The sequence below is a fragment of the Panthera leo genome, chromosome C1 (assembly GCF_018350215.1).
Source record: "Panthera leo isolate Ple1 chromosome C1, P.leo_Ple1_pat1.1, whole genome shotgun sequence".
NCBI classification, from domain to species: Eukaryota; Metazoa; Chordata; class Mammalia; order Carnivora; family Felidae; genus Panthera; species Panthera leo.
In genome coordinates, this window is record NC_056686.1 from 133,911,783 (window position 1) to 133,930,630 (window position 18,848).

The 18,848-nt window shown below is 38.0% G+C and overlaps 1 protein-coding gene across 2 annotated transcripts in view; it reads left to right on the forward strand.

Annotated features, from left to right (window-relative positions):
• ARHGAP15 (Rho GTPase activating protein 15) overlaps positions 1-17,817 on the forward strand; it is a 609,505-nt gene extending 591,688 nt beyond the window's left edge. For both annotated transcript variants that reach the window (XM_042948667.1, XM_042948666.1), the window contains one exon: positions 17,024-17,817. In XM_042948667.1, the coding sequence (XP_042804601.1) occupies positions 17,024-17,207 (184 nt within the window). In that variant the 3' untranslated portion in view covers positions 17,208-17,817. The remainder of the gene's footprint in view (positions 1-17,023) is intronic.
• The last annotated feature ends 1,031 nt before the right edge of the window (positions 17,818-18,848 follow it).

Below are 18,848 nucleotides of genomic sequence, written 5' to 3' on the forward strand. Positions count from 1 at the left end.
TTTTGCAAGTAAGGAACATTTAAAGGTCACATCTTCCAATAAGTATGAGGTTGTTTCCAGGCTATATGAGAAATATGAATGGCTCGGTCATGATCACACTAAAATGATCTGCATTTCTCTATTTATCTTTTCTGTGTCTTAATGCTATTCTCTTCCTTCGTGATGCCAAATTAAGTCAGTGTGTTCAAGATAGGGGAACAGGACAGTCGCAGTACGTTACTCTGCTTTGACTTCACCGAAATGTTTCATTTTACGTGTGCTTACATTATTTCAGCCTTGGTGTCACTTTTGTTGATTTATGCTCAGTTCATATAATCTCAAAAATATCTTTTGTTACCTATAGAGTTTCACCTTTTAGTCACTAAAAGCACACAAATCACATGGTTTAGTTCTAATGGCATAGGAGTAATTATTTTAATATTTAATAACCATAGTATATTTATACAATGCTTTAAGTTCAAAATCCCTCTTATCTCTATTATTATATTTTATGACTAGCACATAATATTGTGATAAGATATATGTACAAGAATGAAAACTAAGTATGAATGATAGCAGATAAAACTCAAGAGAGGCATAGAAAGGTCTAGGTTTGAGTCTCAACTTTTTGACTTAATTGGCTGTATGAGCTTTAGACAGGTCGTTTAGCCAAAAGTCTTTAAACCTTGATGCACACCCGATTTGCCTGTGACACTTTTTAGAATCTCAGAGACCTAGTTCTCAACCCTGGAAACTAAATCAGGATCACTGCAATTGCTTTGCTTTTTCAAAACTCTAGCCAGAGTGGAAAACCAGTGAGTCCTAATCTTCTCCTTGTTTATAAACTAACAACTGACAGAAGTAAATGTAATCACATATAATAAAAATTAACATTTCCATAATCTACAAAATAGAAGGTACTATTCACAAGGCATGATGGCTTTATCCCAAGTCTGTCTGTTTGTTCCCCTACAACATTACTACAATATTATTGACTATCAACACTATGCTGTACTTTTTTCTTATTTATAACTAGAATTTTGTAGGTTTTATCCCAGTTTTATTGATGATAAAACATAAATTTGGAGTGGAAGGGAATGATTCATGAACACAGAGCTAGTCAGAACTTGACTCTGAACTAGATTTTAGGTCTCCTTTTTCAGAAGCAGTTCTCTTTCTTTCTAGAATTTCTCTGATTCCCCAGAGCTCATGACTAAAATCACAGATTGGATTTGACATGGTTATGGTTATCTATGAACACCAATGGAAAGAGTGGAACAAGATGGGGAGGAAAGAAAAGTCAAGCTATGATGTGGCCCAACAAAGCCTGGCCAACCCACAGGAGTTCTGGAGCATCTATGGCCCCTCAGAGTTGTCAACAGATGGACCAAAACATCTTGGCCTTTTTGCCCTCACTGTGATCAGTCATTGGGCCAAGGGATGTCTCTAAGGGTCTCCTGGCGTGAGGCTGTCTTCAGTTGAGGCAAATTATGGAGGAGCTGACCACTGAAGCTCACTGCTGACTAACTCCTGCAGCTGGAACAATAGTCCCTCCTTGAAGAGACACCTGGGCAGCACATCCTATGTTTACCACAGTCCACCCTTTGAACTGTTTAAATCTATTCCTAATGTATGCTTGGGAGGCAGTTCCCCAGGACTCCAGCAGGCCTTGCTTCCTGAGGGAACCTTTGAAGAGGCAGCTTTAGTGGGATGACCCAAGACCTTCAGTGGAAGCTGGGTCCAAGCCCATGACTGACACTCATTGTCTCCCTTCTCCACTGTCCCTTCTAGTTCCCCTCCCCTTCAGTTATCACCTCTGCCAGTCATGGTGGCTGCTCACTGCAGCAACTCAGGCCTTCATCTTTGAGGGGCCGAAGCTCTGATCACCATGTATTCTCAAGCATTGTTGCCCTATCCCTTAACCATCTCTGTCACAACTGAGTGACAAAGAACTTGAAGATTTTATGTGGATCATCTGGATGTGACACATATCCCCATTGTGTAACAGCAACTCATTCTCCTCCACTTGATCGGGGTTACTGACTCCTGCCTAGAAGGTCACTCTTCTGGCCTGCTGGCCCCTGGTCAGGAAGCCCCAAGTGCTCAGGAGCAGCGGTAGCCTGTAGAACAATGACTACATACATCATTCTAACACAATGACATAAGCTGAATAGCGTCCTTCTTGGTCCCCATTGACTTTGTTCTTGGGGATCCCATATTCTATTAACTGTCTCCATAATTTACTGTGAGTCAGGTCCCTTTGGCTGCCTCTGGGCCCTGCTGCTTATTATTGTAACTGTATCTACCTGGCTTTTAGCAATTAAGTCCTACCACCTGGCCTCTATTATTTCAACATTTTATCATCCCCATTGTTATCCAAAAGCCTAGTTCTGTAATGGACACTCCTACAGCCAACCCTGATTTACAAGGTAAAGCCTTATAATTGCAAACAATGTTCTTGTAGAGTATCCATGGTGCTTAGGAATAGCCCTTCAATCTCATTGATCTTGCATTTACTATGCACAAACTCCCGCCATTATTTTTTAATGTCTAACATGTTATATCAACTACTAGTGTCTCCTTCATGGATGTAACATCCCAATTCACCACCAGGGAGAGTTTATAACTGGATGGCTACCCTGTGCCAAGACGCAACTGCACTTGGCTGCTATCACGACAGATTCTTCATTGCCAGCCAGGCAGCAAGTGACCCAGCTCCAAATCCTATCTTTGCCGGCTTTCTTGGACCACTTTTAGAACCAATAATCACAGTATGTTCTCTACAGGGAGGCCCTGAAACAGAGTTCAACATGCAGGGTGTTTACTAGGGATTGACCTCTGGAAGAGAGAGGGTGAGAATAGGATTGGGCAGAAGGAGTTCAATCAAGATGTGGACCCAACCAAATTTCAGTCAACCCCACAGGGAGCCCATTGATGCTATCCCACAGTGAAAGGAAATGGCCACATTTATATCTGTAGTGGGTCAGTCAATGCCCTTGGGCAAGGTGGCTCACTGCAGTTGAAGTAAACCTTGAAGAAGACAACTAAGGTCATCATTTCCTACAGCTAGTCAGGGAATCTGAGTGGCATATTTCTGCATCCAAAGCAGCCACCATCATTGTCAAATTGGTAAATTTAGGAATGGTCCATAAGCAGCTTAGAAACTAGAAGACTCTTTTATAAAGCCCAGTATAGGGCTTCTTCGTGGTCCCTAAAAAAATGATACATTTCATCCAGCTCATAGAACTTATTATTAACAGGTGATTACAAATGGGTGAGCTGAACAATAGAATCATGAGTTAGTCCGACATCCATATGTACAAGGACATATGCAGAAACTGGCACATTTTATTTCTCTACGACAGTACAGATTATAAATTTATGTATGTAAAAGCAAAATAAATAGTTTCTGTCCTTGAGCCAAACATTATACACATTTTGAAAGGGTTTGCATTTTTGCAGATACATCAAGCATTTTACCTAAAATGGAATTTGGTGGTCAGATTTTAGATGGTGTCATTATCTTTAACTTCAACCATCCATAATATAAACCAGATAAAAATTACATTCTATTCTAAGTCCCTTTCTCCAATTTTGTTCAAACTGGGTACATGTTGGAAATTCATTGTCAATAGTACATACGAAGGAAAGGCATGCTGTACAATTATAGGCCCCTAACAAGCTTTCCAGAAATAATCACTCCTTTGTCTCTGCTGCCTTTATGTTCTCATCATCACTGAGTAAGAATGAAACTCCGGTGTGCAGGAAATGTAAATATTGTGCCATAATCAAAACTAATTTCCCTTTCAAGGTCCATTGTTCTAAATTATTTAGTCGACTCGGAGTGTCTTCTAGACATTTTCCTGGTTCATTTCTAGTTCTGGAGGGCTATGTACAGCCTAAGCATTTGTTGGGGCCAGGGAGAGCATCCATTTATACAATATTTCAATAAATATTTATTGAGCATCTAGTACTATGAGTCAAATACTAATCTTGGTCTAGAGATACAGCACTAAACAAAAACAGATGAAATCCTCGTGCTTAAGATGTTTACATTCTACTGGAAAAAGATAATAAAACAGATCAGCAGGGTAGAAACTTGTCTGGCTCTTACCACCTGTCCTAGCTTATCTTCATTCTTTTCTGATTTTCTATCATCATCTCCAACTGCCAGTCCCAGATCTGGGTTTTAGACACTATTCAGGCAGAACTCTGTGTGGCTATTTTATGTCACCTTTACCTGGATATACCCTGAAATATTTACTATCTATTTCCGATATACTGAACATGAGGAACTCTGGAATCCTGCTTTATACTTGGGTTTTCCCTAAGAAGAATCTGGGTCTGTCTGATCTCAGAATCCTCAAGCTTTCTAACAGTGTGTATTTTCCAGGAAGGGGAGGGGGGTGCCCAGGACTGGCCCACTTCTGTAGGACTTCACCAAAGTCTCAGCTCTCTTCCCCCGCAACTCTCCTTCTCTCAGTCCAGAGAATCTCTCTCTCATCTGGTAGCAGGGTAGCCTGGTTCTTCATCTCCTTTCCAACCTGCTGGTTCGGCCATTGTGGCAACTCTGGGTCCTTAGGCACTTAGGCTTTTATAACTGAAAGCTACAGTCCTCGGAATTCACATGCCCTCTCTTGCAAACCTCCAAGGCATGTTCTCTGCTTTTCTGCTGTATCACCCCTTCACTGAGCTCAAAATGCTGCTGACTGAATCTTGGGGAAATGTAAGGAATACAAGGGAGGGTGGGAAAGAAACCTTAGTTATTATATATTATCCCACCTCATCTCAAATGAGGACTGTCCATTCTTTCGTTTTAATCTGGGAGCCCAAACCACATTTTAAATGTCATTCAACTTGCCGTCTAATAGAAGAATCTTGACTATCCCTGAACACCTCCTGATGGGGAACTCATGGCCTTTTTATGTCCAGAATATTTAATAACCTTGACAAATGCTCACAGTATTCTTCCAGTACACATATGGAAACACCAAAACCAAACGTTAATAGCAGTGATGTCTACGTCATAGAAATATGACAGATTTTAATTTTCTATTTCGACTTGTCTGCATTTTCCTAAATTTTCTGTAATAAGTATGAATCTTTTGAAGCAGCCTAGGCTGTTTCCACAGCTCGAATTCTGCATGTGGAGGTGAAGTCAGTCTCTGAGCTAATTCCAGGAACTGGATTTATAAGAGGAAAGAAGACTTTTTCTCCCATATCATGGCTTTCTGCACTCAGTCATCAGGACTTCTCTAACTGTTCTCTTTTCCAAATCCCACACCTTCCACCCCCGCACCCCATTGCTGAGAAGCGTATCCCTGTGCGGGGCACGTTCACTTCATGTTCTCTGGTCGTGCAGTGTCTCTCCTAAAGTCAAGTCACCGTAAAGGAAAAAGTGCCTGAAACTTATTTTTTCCCTCAGAAAGTAAAATTAAGCATGGATGATTGAATGATGATATCTGAATTGCAACTCATTCTCTTTCAGCTATTCTGGGATCTTTTAAACAAGGAAACAATTTTCAAAAAAAAACTACTGAAGATTTGATATCGATGCCCTTAGTGGGAAGTAAAATAGCTATTCTCACCAATGTGAAAAGAAAAGCTAGAAGGTTGATGAATTCTGACTTTGCATATTGATAGCATTCCTTTTAGTTTTATCTAACATCACAAGGCAAATATTTAAGTTCTGTGTTTTCCACTACTATTTTATAATTAAGTTCTTTGGTTGGCCTAATTAATGCTGATCCATGCACAATCCCCAATATTCTGTATAAAAATTTTTCTATGATATACTAGCCTTTTTAACTGCTTTATTGAACAAATTCAGGTAGAGAATAATGATGGGCTTACTATGTTTTCCTTTCTAAAGATAATCCTAATGTATAATATATTTCCTAACCTTTCATCCTAAATCAATGTCTTCTGAGGATGGGGATATGATCAGTAGCTACAGGTATATCCGCAGTGCTCAGGGGCATAAAAATTAAGACTTCCTTTACTGTTGTGGATGGCTAAAACCATTTTAAAACTTGAGAGAAACACCTAAGGGAAACCATACCTGAAATTCTCCATCTACTTTGCCAATAGTGTATTTCCATTCACAATGAGAAATGAATGCTTTCAAGAGTTGAAAACACTGTGTGAATCTGGAGAAAAAAATAATGCAGATTAATTAGTTTTTCTTCTACCTAAAAACATCCTTCTCAATTCTGTAAATATATCCTTGGATGTGAATTAGCTGATTTAAAATATCAAAATTTATCACCCAAGACTTCTTGTTGACTCTAACTCTCCCCCGGGCCTCAGGCCTCACCGTTAAGAAACCCCTTGATTTCAAACTTAAAATTGTTGAATCTCAATTATTTGAGGAAAGACTATCCATATCCCAGAGTAATAAAAATCTGCATCTTAATCTAGGATCTTCTACCTCCTACATGGCTTTGGCCAAATTATTCAATCTTTATCAGGCTCATTCTTTTCATCTGAAAATTTTATTTTATATCTGAAAAAAAAATATGGAGGATATCCCTAAAATATAATAGTTTAGAATATATACAGAGATCATCAGCAAAGTAAAATATGCCAGCTATGTGTGTCTGTGACTATAGAAAGCTGCCATCAAAATATAACATCACAAATCAATGGAGAATGGGCAATTCATGCAACCAAATGTTATTGGGGGGAATTAGCTAGCTTTTACAAAAAATAAATTTAGATTACCATCATATTTCACACACTAAAATATATTTAAGATGAATTAGAGGGTATGTTGAAAAATAAAATTATTTAAAAACTAGAAGAAAACATTTATGATATTTATCTGATGTCTTTAAATTGGTGAATTTTGTAATAAAAAATGGTAAATATAAATAAAGAAAAGAACAGAATAATTGGGAGAATATAAATACAACAAAAATAATGAAATACTATGCTTCTTACTACATAAAAAACTTACAAATCTATAAATTCAAGAATGTTCATTGTGACATTGTCTGTAATAGCAAAGAATTAGAAGCAACCTAAAAGCCAAGCAGCAGGGGAATGGCTAAGTAAATTAAGGTATTTCCATACTATGAAATGTAACCACTTTTAAAAAGGATGAGGCATTTTTATATATACTGACTTGGAAAGATGCCCACGATATATAGTCAAGGGGAGGGGGAAGAAATTGTAGCATATTATATATTTTTTATTTTATTCTTTTTTAACAAGAAATAGATAGATAGATGATAGATAGATAGATAGATAGATAGATACATAGATAGATAGATAGAGCACCCATCTGTTAAATTATAGTTATCATTAAGGAGTTTGATGAGGAAACAGGAGGTATTTACTTTTTTATTCTAGATACTCCTGATTAGGACATTTTTTTCCAAAGTCTATGCATTAGTTTTGTCATACAAGGTAAATAAAATGGATTAAACTAGCAAGCAAACAAAATTACATGCTCTCAATAAGAAAGGGAGGAGTAGATATGAATAGCTAGTCACAGAAGAAGATATCCACCTCAGGGTTGGGTTTTGTTTTTTTTTTCTTTAACTTTGCACACATTCCTACATTCAAAGAATGACGACCATTGAAAAATGCCTATCAATTGGCAACTATTTTAAAAAGAATAACACCAGATGATAATGATGTTAATAGGACTAGCAGGCTCTCCCACATGTTTTCGTATTTTAAGAAAAGAGCCGTAACTGAACGATCTAGTGTGAGTTCTCAAACTGCAACCCAGGAGGAGCAGTATCATCGTCTGCAAACTTGGAGGGAATGCAGATTCTCAAGTTTGCCCACGTGGTGAATCAGAAATCTGCAGGTGGAGCTCAGCCATCTGTGTTTTCACATGGCTTCCAATTAATCTCACGAATGGTCAAGTTTGAGAACCATTGATCTAGTCGCTACAATTCTGGTATTTTACTGTAAGGCAGAGTTTCTCAACAGCAGCACTATTGACATTGGGGCTGGATAATTTTTGTGACAAAAGGCTGTCCTGTGCATTGTGGGACGTTTAGCAGCATCCTTTGCCTGTACCCACAAACTGCCAGTAGCAACTCCCCTCCCAGTGACGACAATCAAAAATGTCTCCAATATTGCCAAATGTCTCCTGGGGTAGGGGTGGGGTCCAAAATTGCCCCTGGTTGGGAACAACTGCCTAAAGAAATACCCCAAAGTGTGGAGGAGGAATACATGGAAAGATGTTTTTATATATCAATTTCACTTACACTAAGAAGTCATAAGGTATAGGGTACAAGCCATTCTGTCCCATATAAGGTAATGAGGAAACAATATGTATTACATATGTAAGACATGAGAATTGCTCATGATCAAAGTGAAAAATGCTGTATACAAATTATATAGAAAGTATTTTCTCAAATACAAATGAAGATAATTTATTTACACTTCATATCACCTAAATATTGGCAGTGTCATTCTCCTGCTCAAAACCCAAGAATGGATTCCCACATTCTTGGAATTAGATCCCGAACTTTTATCAAGGCCTGCAAGACCCCCCACGGCATCTCCTACCTCCTTTGCCTCACTCTCGAGTCTTTAGCCATACTATCCCCTTCTCTATTTCTAGAACCACCAAGCACAACCTCACCACTGGGGCTTTGTACCTACTCTTCCCTTCCTGGGATTCTCCCTTTCCTGGTATGTGCAACTAACCGAGTCTCTGCTCAAATGTCCCTTCCCTCAAGAGGGCTCCCTGAGTACCTGGTCTGTTACAGGTAGCATTTCCCACTACACTCTGCTCAGTAGAATTATCTGAGGGCTACATTATCTGCAGGCAGGCAGACCCCACCCATACTAAGTAAACAAGAATGTCTAGAGATGGACTCTGGATGACTAGGATTTTTTAAAAGGTTCCCAGGATCAATGGAAGAACTACTACTTTTCAGTTTTTCTTGTACTTCAGTGCCTAAAATCACATTGTATATTGATTGGTATATTATGTTGTCTGGTTCTCCCATTAGATTATAGGCTTCATGTGGACTGTGGGCAGGGTCTGTTTTACTCATTGTACTATCTCTGATATCCGAAACAGTATCCAACACCTAATAGGCACTCAATAGATTTTTATGAATCAATAATAGTTACATTGAGTTACTCTTCATGGTTACTGGTGGGCTTTTTTCTTTATTATACTTCTTTAAAATTTTCAAATTCTAACCTAAAGTTACTTTAAATTAGAAAAAAAAAAAACAAATTACAGAGGATTTTTAAATCTACCTTCAGAAATTGTGATATATTTGAAGCCCAGGGATTAGCACATAATAGATATTCAACAAATAGTAATTACTGTTAGTGTTCCTTTTTGATATCTATTATATAAGGGCTTTGGCTATAATATCCATTTTATCTATGGTGGTGTTACCTTATAGAATATATATTCCTGTAGAGATAAGTCATTTTGAAGTCCATGGGGTATTCTTTTTTTTTACTTTATCAGGTCTTCCTATCTTATTAGATATTCTGAATATTTCTTTAAAGATGCTTTATACTCTCCCTATAATGTCCAATCAATAAGGGTATGAAACAAGTAAATAATTGAAAATGTTTCAATCTTCTGCATTGAAGTCAGTATAAAAAAGTTATTTAATAAATGCAAAGAACAAAAGTAAAAGTGTCAAAAAATAGCCATGATTGAATAGTTATTAACTTGCTTTGGAAAATAATAATAATACAATACTTAAATACAAATTGAACACTTTATAATTAGTTTAAACAAATTGATTTATAACTTATATTAAAAACAGCTGAATTACTGGGGGCGCCTAGGTGGCTCAGTTCGTTGTGTCCGACTTCGGCTCATGTCATGATCTTGCAGTTCGCCAGTTTGAGCCCCACATTGGGCTCTGTGCTGACAGCTCAGAGCCTGGAGCCTGCTTTGGATTCTGTGTCTCCCTCTCTCTCTGCTACTCCCCCACTCACCCTCTGTCTCTGTCTCTGTCTCTGTCTCTGTCTCTCTCTCTCTCAAAAATAAACATTAAAAAAAAATTGTTAATAACTGAATTACCAGTGAATGACCACCTCAACACACATTGGTGTTAAATGCAAAAACATTTGTGAAATTTGTTCTGCTTTTGCAATATTTGAAAATTTTTCTAACATACTGCCATAACTGTAGGGGAGAAAGTTGAAATCCTGCTTAGTCCTGAATCTTATTAGAAGAAAGGGAGGAAGGAAGGAAGGAAGGAAGGAAGGAAGGAAGGAAGGAAGGGAGAGAGAGGGGGCGGAGAGAGAGAGAGAAAGAAAGAAAGAAAGAAAGAAAGAAAGAAAGAAAGAAAAAGAGATGGAGGGAGAGAAAGAGAGACAAAAAGAATGAAAGCAAGAGAGCAAGAAAGAAAAATAAAAGAAAAAAGGAAAGAAAGAAAGAAAGAGAAAAAGAGAGAAAGAAAGAAAGAAAGAAAGAGAAAAGAAAAGAAAAGAAAAGAAAAGAAGAAAAGAAAAGAAAAGAAAAGAAAAGAAAAGAAAAGAAAAGAAAAGAAAAGAAGGAAGGAAGAAAGGAAGGAAGGAAGCCAACGTAAGCAGCAGCATAGTTTGTGCAAATTGAGGGTAGCAAGCTATGGTTAGCAAGGATCCCCGGAAAATAGTTGTAGCACATAGGAAACAGAAGTCAAACATTGAAAATGTATTCTATTTTAAACAGCTTCTCTTTCCTTAAGTGGTCAAAGTCAGAGGTGTGGTCAAAGTCAGAGGTAACACTTCACATACAGTGGATAAGCTATATTTTGTGAGGTAGGTCTGACCTGATGGCAAGAGAACATTTACCACCGCAATTTCCCCATTCAAGTTAAGCCATCCTAAAGTTGTGTGTGTTGGAAAATAACAGCATTCCGGAGATAGGGAAGGGAAGACTTGTAGTCCACCTCCAATAACTTGAGAGTTGTCCTGCAGGCAATTATGTGCCTTTCAACTTCCTTTGCAAGTCACTATGGTAACAGTAAAGCACAGAGTTAAAAGAAAGGTTGCATCTGTATATTTGTTTGCAACTGGACTATTATTAAAAGCGTTGGTCTTAATTCAGCATTAATTTTGAGTTTTATAGTAAAGCTCTCCTTCAGTTTGAGTCATTTGGTAGTGATTTAAAGCAACTAAGAAATTTCTTTGGGTTAGCAATTCAGCTCACTTTTGGAAAAAAGTTACCCAGCATAAGGCTGCAAGGATTTTTTTGTCTGGGGTCCAACATCTGTAGCACTGGATCATAGATTATTTCTAAAATAATCTTAAATTGATGGATCATTGCTCCTTCCATTTGGACCCGACAAAAAGCAGCTCTGGCATTTCCTCTCCTTTTTATGCCATAAACTGCATATCATTTTTTCAGCTCTTGCCAGAAAAATGAATTCTTACCCATTTCAAGATTTTATAAACTTGAATTTTATTTAACAGTATTAGAATTGCTTTTACAGTGAATGTATATCAAGTGATATTTCACGAACAAATTTTTAAAAATCATAATTATTTTTGTCAGGCTATTTTAAACTAAGCAGTATTAATAAATAGTCATTTTCAAAAGAGTGCAGTTTCGGGTCTTTTTAGTCAAGCATTCACAGTCACTAAACTTTGAGCTTTTCATGTCGCTTAGAATCTTTGCTGTACGCATTTCTGGGAATAAATTAATGGTGAGTAAACAACCATGCAGAGGAATTCCCAAATATTGTTATAAGATCTGAATGTTTTTGTGCCTCCTTACCCATCCATCAGTTCACTGTACATTAATCTTTCAACCATGTCTTTGCTCTCACCTTTCTCATTCCGATGTGTTCTTTTGCCTTTTAGTCTTTGTTTTGCCACAGAAGGGAGGTTTCTTTCATTTCTTCGTTGAAAACAGGTTAAATTGTAGCTCAAAATTTACAACACTGTCATGGCGTTTAAGGCCTAATGAAATCTAAGCCCTGCCAGCAGGGTGGAACTTTCCAGAAATGACCACAATCTGACCTCTTTGACTTAGCTGCTACAGAGTTCCAAAGCCAGGTGGCATAGGAGGGTAAAATCCATTACAGTTTCAAACCTACACAGTAGGCCTTTAGCAAAACCAGCTAGAGCAGCATTTCCTAATCCATGCTCCTCGGGAAAGCCAATCTATGACATCTAAGTCAGTTAAGGAAGACACGAGTCAAAGAGAAGCAGCGGTATTTTTTTCTGCAGGACTTTTCAGAGCCTTTATTATGCTATTGTGTATCATGAATCTGCAAGAAGAAAAAGTGGCATACAATTTTCTCCAAAACTTATCTTACTTTGGCATGCTATTTTTGCAAATCATATCACAGAAAGGGGGTTTTTCAGAACTCACGTTGTGAAAGGTATCATCAGACTCATAGTAAAAACCTACATGGTTTCTGAGTCAGATCTTCCCTTCCAAATCTATGACTCAACTGCATTTTAAGCTACTGGAAGTATAACTTAACTGTTTTTGAGAGTTTTCTGCCTTTGGTACTAGAGTTTTTTTTCTGTGGATGGCTTTTCTTTCTTTCAGTAGCCTATGTTTCTCCTGTGCGTGTGTTTACTACTTGAAGTCTTTAGATTTAATGGCACTTGCAGTATGCAGCTGGTCCCCACAGTGGGAGTGGAAATTTGAAATTCATTGATTTGAGGTAAAAAACAGAACAAAACAAACAAACAAAAAAACCCTGAGATTTAAATAATTTTCAAGCTATACTTTGAAAGTCTGGTCGATTCCCTATGTGGTCCTAAATCAACCCCTTAACTATTTAACAGTTTATTGAGGTAGAGAATAGGTAAGTTCACATTTGAATAAGGAAGTTTATAATGACCTTAATACATTTTCCAACACATCCCCAGTTTTGGGGACTTCTTTGCTGGAAATGTCTACTCGCTATTAGAAAGGAATCTAATCCAATTTAAACATTGATGTGAGAATGTATTTGCCTAGCTACATGAATCACATAATGTGGTAGATGGTGACTTCTACCCCAAACTGGTCTTCATTATCAGTATCTTTTCTCACTGAAAGCTTGTTTGATTTCTCAACACACCAGCTACTGGTTGGTTGACATTCAGAAAAACAATTGCCAATGAAATACACATAAACACACACACACACACACACACACACACACACACACACACACACAAGCACACATTCAGTAACACTGCATAAGAAAAATGGCATGTATTCTATTTAATACACATCCACATTATCTTATTAACTTTCTTCCTTAACTACATTCGATTTTTCTAAAAGTTACTCCAAGTAACTTAATTTTCCAAAATTAGGAGAGAACTCCAAGCTGTTAAGGAAATTTAACCTGCAATAACGCAGCTGTAACAAGAAAACAAAACTATGCGTCGTTTAGTAAAATCTACTGATAAAAAGATTATTTTAAAGCTAAAGCACTCATACGTTAAAGCTGGTTCTATTAATATCAAGTAGAAAGTGTGCAGAGAAATGGACAGAAAGGATACAAGTTTGAGATGGAATGAATGCTCCACATTTACACATGCATAAAACCACAAAATGAACATTTGTCCCCAAAAATTTATGAAACTGATGCATTGGCAGAAATCCCTTAGAGGAGTCCTCTTGCATAATCCACTGGCTAAGATAGAGAAATCTTTCCTTGAGGTGGGTTCTGACATGCAGTGCTAGCCTCCTACTCTCCACCCTATTTAAACTCAGTTTGGTTTCCTCCTCTAGATTTGGCCCTACTCTAGATTCAAAGACCAGGCCTTTGGCTGAGCAGGAAAAATAGGAAGAACTCTGGAAAAATTGATAACTAGTCTAGCCCCATTTCATCCTTCTTTCTCTCCCCTCATGGCCCATGTCCTACATGCTATAACTTTCTGGTATGCCCTGGAAAGCTGAGTCACACACACCCCCCACACACCCAAGTTCCTCCAGATACTACAGGCCTCTTCCAGGGTACTCTTGCACCCTCCTGAGAGCCCTGACTGCCCTCTCCAATAGTGGGCTCTTGGACTCCCTTGATTTCTAGCCTCACCTTTTGGAAGTCTGATGCAGTTCTGTCTCCCAACTATCCCAAATTTCACTTTGCCTCTACCTATTAAAATTATAGCTATTATTGAATAGGAAAATATACCTTCAATCCTTAATCAATCTTCACATCATCCCTTTCCCCTCCCAGTCTCCCTGGACTCCAGTCCTAATTTTCTTCTACCATGTTGGTCAAGATGCCTTATATCAGTGGTTTGCCTTCACACTTTCAATACTTCCTTGCTTCTTTTCTACCTTCTCTGTGCCCTGTTACCTCTGAGCCCTGTTCTCTGCTAGAAAAATCTTATCAACTTAGATCTGTGCCAGCTATGGATAAAGTTGTTAAGGCAACTTTTGCCTAATAGGTACTCACTGGATTAGATATGTTTCTATATTTGCTTTTAATGAGTTTTTTTTTTTAATTGTGAGAGAGTCAATGAAGGAGTATCACAAAAAAGGTGTTACTTTAAAATCAAAAGAGAAAAGTCTGTTTTTCCCTTACGGTAAATATTATAATGACTTTTATAATAAGAGGCTCTGGGAAAGGCTCAAGAGAGATCTTAAACTGAAGTTTAATAATAGGTATATTAAAATGAAGCAAAGACTCATTCACTCCATTTGTCCCCACTCCAGATTAGAAGAATGTTTAAATCATTTCACAGACTTTGGTAAATGCAGTTAGAAAGTGGTAGAGTTTCTTATATTCCAAAGGAAACTTTAAACTTGAAGTCTCTGATAACTCAGTGACACTCTAAAATATGAGAACACTTTCCAGAATGTAGCCAAGTCAACGCTGCTCACAGGTATAAATGCTCTCCATTGAAAGCAGGAAAAAAAAGTGAAAATGGGAGGCAGGATATCTTTAATATTCAGTCGAAATTTGAGAGTTATTTTGCCCACAATAAATCTACTAGAATCAGGCTGTCAATCACAATTCCGCAGTGGGGAATACAAATCCAGGCCCTTTATGGAAGGATCTTATAATGTTATGGAAGATGGCAGAATGAAAAACTGGCCCAGTATTTAAGGAGTCATAACACATACCATGATGATGCTTCCAAAGGCATTGGAACCAAACTGCCTAGGTTTGAACCTCAGCTTTGTATGCCATCAGGCACTTCACCTCTCTCAGCCTCAGTCTTTACATGTGTAAAATGGGCTTAATAATAGAGGTGCCTCATGGAATTATTATGAGTATTGAATGAGATGATAATATAATTATTTAGAACAACACTTCATTTTTTCATGTTGAGCAAGTCAAGGGCATTTTCTTGGCCATGCAGTTGTGCTGTGGGGACTCATAAAGTAATGGTGTGGGTCCTTCTCAGTTTCATTCAGGAGAGAGAAGGCATGGTTTCTTGGTCACAGAACTGGTACTTCAGCAATCTGAGTTTATGAAGAGATAAATAAATCAAATCTGCCTGCCTCCTCTTATATACGACCAAACAAAAGATCCTCTCCAGTCCAGCATTCCAGTGTTCTACAGTGAGCCCTGAGATGGAGACCCGACTGCCTTGCGATAAAGACCCTTTGCCTCACTTTCTTCTCAACACTCATATTTCCCTTGGGTCGGGAGGTCTGGTAGAGTTCAGAGTTTAGTATTTCTCAGCACCCTATCCTTCCATATGCTATCCCTATTTCCTTAACATCACTAAAACCTCACCCTTTCTAACTTTAATATAAAATGAAGTAGGCTCCAATGGTAAGAATAAGCATCATTGTTTAAAAGTCTCAATATATCAGATGGGGCTTTATTTTCCTTTTAAGAGTCCTGTGTTGAAGCAGGCAAGGCATAACCATTAATAAAAACCACATCCTAATGTTTCATAGGTATTCCAGCTCCCCATACAGTCCTCACACAAGCAAACATTTCTTTGATTCCAGTGGGACTCCTTTCTTGTGCAAATGCTACAGGACTCTGTATTTTATTGAAGTGTGAGCTAAATTGGATGGCCAAAAAGATAGACACTTAGAATTGTGCCATACACCTAAATGTCTCAGAACCTACCTTCTCTACAAAACATATTCCAGTTAGCATTTGTCAGGAACGCTGTTCTTACTCCAATCACTAAAAACTTATTATTATTTTTTGGTTTATGTCTACTTTCCATCATCAACTATGCGTATATTGTTCTTATTTATTGTGCTCGGATTCTTACATAGGCACATCTCACCTGTTTCCTCCATTGACTATAAACTTTTCAAAAAAAAATTTAATATTTATTTAGTTTTGAGAGAGAGACAGACAGACAGGGACAGGCAGACAGAGAGACAGAATGTGAACAGGGGAGGGGCAGAGAGAGAGGGAGACACAGAATCTGAAGTAGGCTCCAGCCTCTGAGCTGTCAGCACAGAGCCGACATGGGGCTCGAATTCACAAACCACCAGATCATGACTTGAGCTGAAGTCGGATGCTTAACCATCTGAGCTACCCAGTTACCCCTGACTATAAACATTTTGAAGGCTGAATTTTGTTAACTTCCCACCGTAATTTTTGCTGTTTATTTATCCATTCATTCCACATTTATTGAACACTCACAATGTCCAGGTACTATGGGGATAAAAAGTTATGGGGTGCCTCGGTGGCTCAGTCGGTTGAGCGTCCGACTTCGGCTCAGGTCATGATCTCATGGCTCGTGAGTTCGAGACCCGCTTCGGGCTCTGTGCTCACAGCTCAGAGCCTAGAGCCTGCTTCATATTCTGGGTCTCCCTCTCTCTCTCTGCCCTTCCCCTTCTCATGCTGTCTCTGTCTCTCAAAAATAAATAAACGTTAAAAAAAAAATTAAAAAAAAGTTGTACCAGGCAATGAATCCTTTTCCCCAAGTCATAGGTCCTATCTTCATAATAAAGCATAAAGAGTAAAAGACTAAAGAATGTTACGGCAGTTGCCATTTTTGTAGAACTAGAAAAATGTTTTGTCTGTGTTTCATTCTCCACCAAAGCCAGTCACTGCCATTTCTTTCTTTAAATTGAAATTTTAAAAAGAAAAAGGATTCAAGAACACAGAATTTTAGAAATGAAAAGTAGCCACAATTTCACTTCGAACTCAGGGAATCTTCTCTCTTTCCCTTCCCCCTCCAGGATAGTGGCCAAAGCCTCCAAGAACCTCATGTCCACACAAAGCCTGGGGATTGTATTTGGACCCACCCTTCTGCGAGCTGAAGGTGAAATGGGTAACATGGCGGTACATATGGTGTACCAAAACCAGATAGCTGAGCTCATGCTGAGTGAGTACAATAAGATCTTCGGCTCAGAGGAAGACTGACAGACAAGACAACTTACTGAATACGTTCACATCTGTCTCGATGCCTAATATTTTTACATTTCTGTAAACATATTTCTGAAATATTTTTTGCCTTTCAAGCGACAGATGCCTCATTTTGTGAAAACTTAGTGATAATTTTGTGTTTAAGTTCCAAACATTTGAATAAAATAGTTGACAATATTTGCCTATATGTGTTCTACATTAACCCCTTCAGTCCTGTTCCTTCTAGCACTTCGAGGCCTTCATTATACATGCTCCACACTGTTAAATAATGTGCTGAGCACAACACATATCCAAACAGCAGTTTTAAAGCTGCTCCCGGGCATTGGGTGTGTACGTGGGTTGAGTGAATGTTGTCAATATGGGTATATGTGCACACAGGTGAGACTTCTCACTACCCTGGCTGCCTCAAGCATGTTCCCATACTCCTACTTGTACATGAGTAATACCAACAGAGAAAAGAAGTCAGAAATTAATCATTTTTAAATGAACAAAGGAGATCAGGTTCTCCACTAAGACAGATATATTTCATCTTTCAGAAACATTTCTGCATGTGCAAATATAAAATACAGCCCAGTTGTCCTCAATGTTAGATGGTGAAATGTACAAATACAACAAGCTGAATGGCATGTTTTTGAAGAAAAATGACATTTCAAAACATTTGCCATTGGAGATTATACACACACACACACTATTTGCAGTCCCATAAACATATTGTCTTATAAATGAGAAGCAAAACTAGGGCCCTGGAATTTTGATCTTTATATTATACAGGAATTTCATGACCACTCATTTTTAATGTTATCATCCATTTTGAATCTTCATCAAACTGTATATCTTCCTTTGCCCTGGCTATGTCATTTTATGTAGAATTTTTATTACGCTTCTGAGGATGCTTTATTGGTGAATTACATTAAATCCATCTAGAAACAACTTTTTAAAAAGGCTTTTTTTTCATATGCCTGAAGGATTACTTGACTAGACTTGGATTGCTTTATCCATTTGATGGTTAGTTTCAGTTGTCATGGATAAACAAAAGAATAACTGTCTAGAATATATCAAACATTGTTTTATTTTGAAAAGTATGTTCTAGCTGAACACATCTCATATCCAGTTTTGTGAAAGTATTCTGCCAATAAAAATGTAGACTTTTGCTTGACAGCTTTTTAATCAAATTCAAAAGGAATAAATAAAACTAATCCAGTGTAATAAAGAGTAAGCCTAGTTATCGATTTGTTCATAAAATGAAAAATAAAGCATGTAAATAAAACGTGTGAAGTATGGATTCAAAAACAAACACACTTAGAATAATGAGCTCAGAAGCATAGGCTGTCGGCATAGATGGGGTATATGGCACAGGGGGAGAGTCTGGTCAAGAGAAAGCCAGATGTGCACACAGCTCCAGCATCCACAGAGCTGCCTGAGAAAGAAGTTACCTTGCTCCTCTTTGAATGTCTTCATCTTGGCCATGGCGCCACTAAGTCAGCTCATGGCCAAGAACAGAGAAGCAACCACAATAAAGGCTGAAGAGTGGTTTCATCAAGTGGGATGTATACACATACCACAAAGCCAAGGCAAGTCACATGAGGCAGAATCCCATGACCTAAAGTCACTGGTAACAGTAAGATGATAAACTCGCCA